This window comes from Micromesistius poutassou (assembly GCF_964030765.1).
Source record: "Micromesistius poutassou genome assembly, chromosome: 1".
Taxonomy (NCBI): Eukaryota; Metazoa; Chordata; class Actinopteri; order Gadiformes; family Gadidae; genus Micromesistius; species Micromesistius poutassou.
This window is the reverse complement of record NC_140271.1, coordinates 4,604,391-4,612,055: the sequence shown is the minus strand read 5'-3', so window position 1 is coordinate 4,612,055 and position 7,665 is coordinate 4,604,391. Positions and strand designations below refer to the sequence as shown.

The following is a 7,665-nucleotide window of genomic DNA, read 5'->3' as shown; positions in this document are numbered from 1 at the left end:
ACACATTTTCCATCTAGTTTCGACTGGCTTTTTGGATTGTCGGTGCCGTTAATGTAGTAAACGATTATTAATGCTACTTTAACGGCAACGACGATCCAAAAAGCCAGTCGAAACTAGATGAAAAAAGTGTGTAGTTCAAAACGTGACGCAGCTTTTACTTCTCCGCCACCTACAGAGTTTGTTATGTACCATCATTCATAAACCCCATGTTATTTCCCATAGACATTTGACCGAGGGAACCGGGAGCCTCGGAGGCGGGACTTGTTGTCCAGAGGTCTGTGGTGGTTATGGGTTTCTGTGTGAGGATGCTTCACCCCCTGTTCTCTGGTTCTTCTCTACCCCTTGCAGCCGAAGACCCCCTGGTGCTCCCTCCCATCGGCCCACCATTATCCGCCCCGCCGAGCCCTCCCTCTTAGACTAGCCCTGTGGCCACGCCCTTGTCAGTGTTCAGCGTGTGCGTGTGTGTGTGTGTGTGTACATGCATGCTAGGCCCAAGAGAGGGGGGAGGCCAGAGTGATGTGGTTGCCCTGATATCTGTGCAGTTGTATGCATCGTCCATAACTTGGTCAAAACTTAGTCTATCCCAATGCAATGTTAATAAGCTGCTAACGTGGTCCATGATAACCCCGTGTTGCCGCCACCAGGTGGCAGCATAACGTGTCTCTAGGGCCGCTCAGGCTGCTGCGCTTTTGAAACGCATGGCGTAAATAATTAGAATAATGACTAAAGTGACACGCATGTTTCTTCTTGGAGGGACCTTAACAGCAGCTTATTAATGCACTTGTTTATGGCATAGGCTGGATTTCCTCTCCCCTCTCCTACCTGTTGAAGACCCTGAGACCCTATTCTAGACCTCTGATTTAAACAGACTCATCCTCTTGTTAATGTCTCTTTTTCTCTCTCTGGATTTCCATTTTTTTCGAACTGATGGGAAGAAAAGATTAGGTTATTATCATTGTTATTATGATGTTAATCACGTGTTTATCCTGTGATATTTTATTGGAGTGACCCCCCCCCCTCCCCTCCCCCTTTTTATTTTTATTTATCCCCCCCAGTAATTTAGCTTTAAGAATTAATTCTTAATCACAGGACGAGAGGAGAGGGGTTGGGTATGGTGGAAGATTGAGGCCAATAGTAGCCGAGGGTGATGGGCTAACGTTTGACACTTTAGCCACACAACACACACACACACACACACACACACACACACACACACACACACACACACACACACACACACACACACACACACACACACACACACACACACACACACACACACACACACAGAGACACACACACAGGTCTTCTGTGTGCAACCTTGATCCACTGATGTCGTCTCCATTGACCACTTTAATCCAAGCACTTGACCGTTCAGCCTTACATACTGCAGCCAGGCCTCGGGCCTCTCACCGTGATACTATGCATAAAGCACAGCGATGGACCGCGAGTCCCACCACCAGTCTCTGGGGAATAACTGGTGGGAGCCTTTTTTTGCCGTCATCCCGGTGGACCTGATTCATCCCTGGTTAAATGGAGTCCCCGGGGAACGTAGCGCCGTTCCTCTGCTGGTGGGGTGTGTGTAGTCCATTAGGGGGGGGGGGGGTGGGGTCAGATTCCAGTGACATCCAGAACACGTTGTACATAATCTGCCTGTATGGAAGCGCTAAGTACCCCCCCTCCGTGTCACCCGGACCCCCTACCCTGCAGCCCTTCTCCTGGACACACACACACACACACACACACACACAACACAACACACACACACACACCACACACACACACACACACACACACACACACACACACACACACACACACACACACACACACACACACACACACACACACACACACACGCCCGCTGTGGATATTAATGCAAAACGCCCCCCCCCCCTCCCCCGCCTTTTATACGGACGAACGTCGTACTAACGGAAGCACTAACAGCCTTTTTAATGTAGTGAAGGTAGATTTGGGTCATCTTGCCGTCGCGTTATTTATAACCTGGAATTGTATCGTTTTCCTCTTGTCGTGTTGATTGAATCTCCATATAACTTTTGTTTTTGCTTAAACCCCCACCACCTCCTCCTCCTCCTCCTCCCCAACCTCCCCAGCGTGGATCATTTCAAGGGGAGGACGGGATGGGGCGGGACGGGGGGGGGTATATCACAGGGTGGGACGGACCTGCTGTATTATGGGATGGTAGACAGGGTTGCGCAGTGCTTCCACAGTGGGGATTTTGATTTGATATATTGTTGGGGGTGTTTTGATGGTCGTAATTATTTTTTTCCATAGCTGGTTACTAACTGAGAGGGAGAGAGAGCGGACCAGGGTGCTGCTTTGACCCGTGGGCTGCTTTTACAGTTTCCTGTGATTTTTTTTTTTTGATTTGACAAGTCATCGTAGGGGTTGATGTGGGGGTGTCTGTGGTAGGGACGAGGTGGAGATGTACATCCTGTCTGGTCCGCTTGTCTGGCAAAAGATGTTCCCTCTGTCGTGTTCTGCTTCCCCCTGAGGTTAGAACCCAGTGTATATAAATGTAAATTAAATCCAATCTGGCAACGTGACAAAACAAAAGAGGAAAGGACCACACACGCACACCTCTCGCATTAATAACGGACCAGCATGCAGACAGGATGTGTATTCTCCTACCACTTCCTACCAGAGGGTGGTCTGTTGATGGAGTGAGGTACCCTTCTCACTGCAGGACTTCAACCAATGAGGAGGTTTCCTGTAATCTCCCTGGTCCCTACCACCCTCTCCCCCCCCCCTCTCCCCTACCTCTCGGTGTCTGGTGGAGGGTTCAAAAATAATAATAATCAACCATACACCTATCTTTTATTTTATACTCTTTTTGTTTCGCAAATCCTTGTCAAGTGCCTGTAGCAATTAATGGATTTGAATAAACAAATTGAACCACTTTTGGAATGAAGTCAATAAAGAGGTGACGTGTACAATAAAGGGTGCGTTTCTGGTGGTTGGTGTCTCCTTGTGTCCTATAGTGAGCTCCTGTGGCCTTCCTTGTCCTACCTCTAGCCTTTCCTCTACCTCTCCTCTCTTTCTCTGCACTCGTCCTTCTAGCCTTAATGCTCAAGAAAAATGAATTGGATTTTAAGACCTAATAGTATAGGCCTCAGGTTTCTCAAGAGCATTTCATGGTGCCATTTTCGGCCTTCATTTTCGTGCCTTTCTACTTTTAAAACGTGGGAAAAAAAGTGGTATTAAATTAGTACATTCGACAATTACCGTTACTCTCTATTGTCAACGGGGGGCGACGGGATTATCAAAAGCAAAATGTGAATGTTTAACTGAAGCGTGATCTACGCGTCGGTGTGTGGGATGGGCGATTCCACAAAAACTCCTGATGCTCAAAGGGAAAAAGTCTGCCGTCTTGAATGTGAAGGTGCTCATGAGAAGAGAGATTCATTAAACATTGATCGGTTGTTCCTGAACAGGCGCCCCCCTCCCCGACGGAACCAGTGGTGATTCCTGCCCGACGTGACGCCTTTTCGCGATCCATGCCAAGACATCCGAAGAAATGACGTTAACTTTAATTTCACACCAAAGAACGATGCCCTGCAGTTCTTCCCCGGGTCTCCGTTAAGGATGCTATTGCACATAGGTTAGGCCTATAAGCCTGATACTGAAAACAATAGACCTACAATATTTTCCATATATTTAAACCAATGCCTTTGCAGTTACTTTGCAGTCAAGCGCGGTTGTCACTTTCTGACGACTAATTTGTGTTCGCATTGTTGTACAGGCCTGCTGTTTATTACGGAAGTGCATGCATTTTAAATGAGGCAGTATATAATGCTTGGGATTTAAATGCAAAAAAGTGGGTCTTTTTGTCTTCGAAATTTGAAAACTAGAAAGCAAACCTTGGCTAGTTTTCCTTTTTTATCCTGCGCCAAAATATGTATGATAAGTTTGTATATAAGACAGATGATTGCTTTTCAATTATTTAAATAATCATATTTGGGCTTTTCAATATAAAGGTGTGGTCCACAGATAAATGGTGAACAGGGTTGTTGAGGAAGTAAGCTATGTGATGTATAAATATTAGAATTTGTTATAAAATGAGGAAATGTTTGAATGTCTGTGCCCTGACAACTTTAGAAGTTATTTAAAATGTGTTTCCATTCAAACTATGACCCTGAAAGGGAAACTGAAGGTATAAATCGGACTTTTTGTGGGTAGTCTGCCTGGCACGCCACCAGAGAGCACAGCTGTGTACAAATCAAATCATAAATCGTTTGACATTTCTGTAAATAGGCCTACATCTCGTTTGTGGCACTGTATTGTCACTTGCCTTCGACCACTTGTGAGACTGTTTAGGCCTACTCTGGGGTAAACTGTTTTATTTTGAGTAAATTTGGTATTATAAAATGCAAACATGAGAATGAACATCTTAAATTATATTAAAGCATAAACAAATCTGTTCTTTAATGCATCTTAAATATTTAAACAGTGGTCTGTTTGAAGATCCGGTAAACAAATGCTCTTATATTGACTGTAGCCTATTTCGTTTCTGAATGGTGGGTGTGAGGAGGTGTATCGCACCTCGCCCAACAGGGATCCTACTCCATCCACCCAAGCGGTGCAGAGCTTTGTGTCGGCCTCGTCATAAGGCAGAATCCCACCTTAGAGATCAGGAGGGATTCAGCCTTATCATGGCAGAATCCCCTAGAGATCAGGAGGGATTCAGCCTTATCATGGCAGAATCCCCTAGAGATCAGGAGGGATTCAGCCTCATCATACGGCAGAATCCCACCTTTGAGATCAGGATAGGTCTATTATAGGCCTGTCTATTGATGTTACACATTCTCGCCCAGAACCAATATCTAAGGCAGCACTTAAATCGCTCAAACAGACACAAGGGAACAAAATCCTATGACTACGTGTAGGTCCTTTTCTTGTCGTCGAAGAGCCTCCGCAGCGTGTAGATCTGCGTGGAGGCCACGGCCAGCATGACGAGCAGGTTGAGGCAGGACCAGAAGGACACCCTCCACTGGTTGTCCTCCAGCAGGTAGCGGTCCCGCGCCTCCATGGTCCTCAGAAGGTTCTGGAAGTGCCGACTCCTCTCCAGACATCGGTGAACAAAGTCCATAGTCGTCTGTCGCAGGTGGAGACAGATAAGAGCAGACGGGGACAGTTAGTTCAGGTGGCATTAGCGGAGGAGTCTAGTAGGCCCCGCGACCTTTTCACAATAAAAGCCCTCTGGTATGGGTTCGGGCCGCACCATGCGGCATGCTACGCGCTTACTACTGTGTTTGACTTGAAACGTTGCGCTCAGAACCGGGAATGGCGTTGTGAATAGAGCTCACCCTGATGTCCTCCAGCTTGTACTCCTCCAAACTGTCCGTGGCGTCCACCTCGCCCCACGCCCCGGCCTCTCCGCCGCGGTCTCCTTGGCTGTCGACGATCACCTCGAAGAACACCATTTTCTCCGACCGCGTGCTGAAGCTGTTGTCGAAACACAGCCGATAGTCGCCGTCCTGCGCGGCGTCCACGCTGTTAAAGAGCAGGGGAGGAGAAATAGAGATGTTCTTTTATTGTTTTTATTATAAAAAAATAAAAAAAAAAACGTGTGTGACGTCACACGTATTCAATTCAGGAATAATGATGGGATGTCATTATCTGAATCAAGGAACGATAATCTGGGACTTGTCCATCAACAAGTTATAGGCCGAGGTTATTAATACCCTTTAGTGCCCACAGTAGTGTGTCTACTTATTAGTTGGGGTAATTTAAGTGCTTACAGAATGGGCGATGATTAGCATGGTGAAGAAAAATGAATCAAACAGGACAAACATTTCATAATACGCTTTCATCTCAGGACTAAATTACTGCCTTGAAGCCCTGGGTTATGTTTTAATATTCATATGTAGGATCTCAACATTATTACCAATAGAGGACCGATAGTGGTTTTTATCGCAGCGTATATAGAAGTGATTTGTTGTATTACGTGTGGATGCCTTCGGAGCTCCTGAAGTCAGCGACTACCCGGTGTCCGCTGGGAGAGAGGAGGGTGAAGCCCACGTCCAGGCCGGCCCCGGCTATCACCTGGTGGTGACCCAAACAGCAGCATCGTCATCACCAGAGGTACTGCAGGAGTGGACTACTCAGCTACTCGGTTCACGTAACTCTCCCGTGTATAGTCTCATAGACGGTCTCATAGACAAATGTTTCATTCACCGGAATCAGAATCAGAATCATTTATTGCCAATTATGTTAACATGGTAGGAATTTGTCTCAAGGTTCCAGTGTGTGTTCCAACAGATAAGAAGTCAAACCCCAACACAGAGTAGCGTTATAGCAGCCATGGACAGCGCCAGCTAGTTTGACTTATTCAATAGAGTTGCACAGTGAATATGGCTTGAGCCGATGGACTGGGGGTGTGGGGCAAGGCAGAGGGGGGGGGGGCAAGGCAGAGGGGGGGCCCATGGGAATTTTTGATTTTTTTTTTCAGGACTTGTTGTATATAGGGCCCAGAATTTGGTGCTACACCGCTGAATGTGGCGTCCTATTATTGTAGTCTTATGGTGAGTCCTTTGTAATGTCTCATATTCTACTCTCTAGTGATTCTATCGATCTGTTAATACCATTCTTACTATTGATAGTATTATTATAGTTCTGAACGTTGTGCCACACCTTATATGTTACTCCTTATATGTTAACATACTCCTTATTTGTTAACAAACAGATTTGTTTTTTTAGTTTTTAGGCAACTTGAAGATAGTAGCCAGAGAAATATCAAACCGTTACCTTCAGTCCTACCCTCCAAAGCCACTCCCCCAAAAACACACTATTAGCCTGCTAGCCTCAGCCGCAGGTCTGCCTAGCATTGTGGAAGACTGCTGCGCAGGCGGGCAGGTGGTAGACAAGACAGGCAAGCCACCCAATCGTACGATGCAAATCACTTCCCGACCCCGGTTTTGAAACGTGTTTGAAAACGTGATTCCAGTCTCTACACACACCGATAGATCACAGTGGAAACTAGGGCAACAGTCACCGGCAATGTGCTATTTTTAGACACAAACAGCACACCTCTAGAGACGATCGTCTCTCTCTCTCTGCAGAGTACAGAACAGCGCAGCCCACTTCCTGTTGCAGTGACTCGTCCTCCTGTCTGAGGAGCGGGGCCTTTCCGCCCGGGCCCCTCCGGTGGGGGGCCCCGGTGGGGGGTCCAGGTGGGGGGCCCAGGTGGGGGGCCCCGGTGGGGGGGCGCTGGTGGAAGGCGCTGGTGGAAAGCTCCAGTGGAAGTCTCCGTGGAGCCTGTGGTCACAGGTCATAAGTATGTTCCACAGTGGAGGGCTCATACCTCCTTGCAGAATGGATACGGGGACTGTAGTTCTTTTTTTATATTTTGTAGTTATTTTTTTATGATAGAATACAATAATTAACATGTGTATTACAGTTTACAGCTGTGTTACAGCTTTTGCTTTGCAGTAAACTGCATAAAGAACGAGAGTAGAGGGGTTGACGTTGCTTGGTAGCACCTCGTCATTTAGTATTCTTAGAGCCCCCCTGCTGAATCAACTCTGTTCTCAAGTGGTGTGGTTAAGAGGATGTTCTCGATGGTGCAACAGTGTGTGTGTGTCCGATCTTTTAGTGAGCAAAGTCCATGGTCTTCCTATGCCAGGGGCTGGCTTCTAGCTCTCA

The 7,665-nt window shown here is 47.0% G+C and overlaps 1 protein-coding gene across 1 annotated transcript in view; it reads right to left on the bottom strand.

Moving 5' to 3' along the window:
• Positions 1–1,594: 1,594 nt before the first annotated feature.
• LOC311410822 (transmembrane emp24 domain-containing protein 1-like) overlaps positions 1,595–7,665 on the bottom strand; it is a 6,428-nt gene continuing 357 nt past the window's right edge. Inside the window, exons 2-4 of the mRNA XM_084488879.1 lie at positions 5,969–6,066; positions 5,328–5,514; positions 1,595–5,116 (exon numbers count right to left, since the gene is read on the bottom strand). Of these exons, the coding sequence (XP_084345005.1) occupies positions 4,898–5,116; positions 5,328–5,514; positions 5,969–6,066 (504 nt within the window). The 3' untranslated portion in view covers positions 1,595–4,897. The remainder of the gene's footprint in view (positions 5,117–5,327; positions 5,515–5,968; positions 6,067–7,665) is intronic.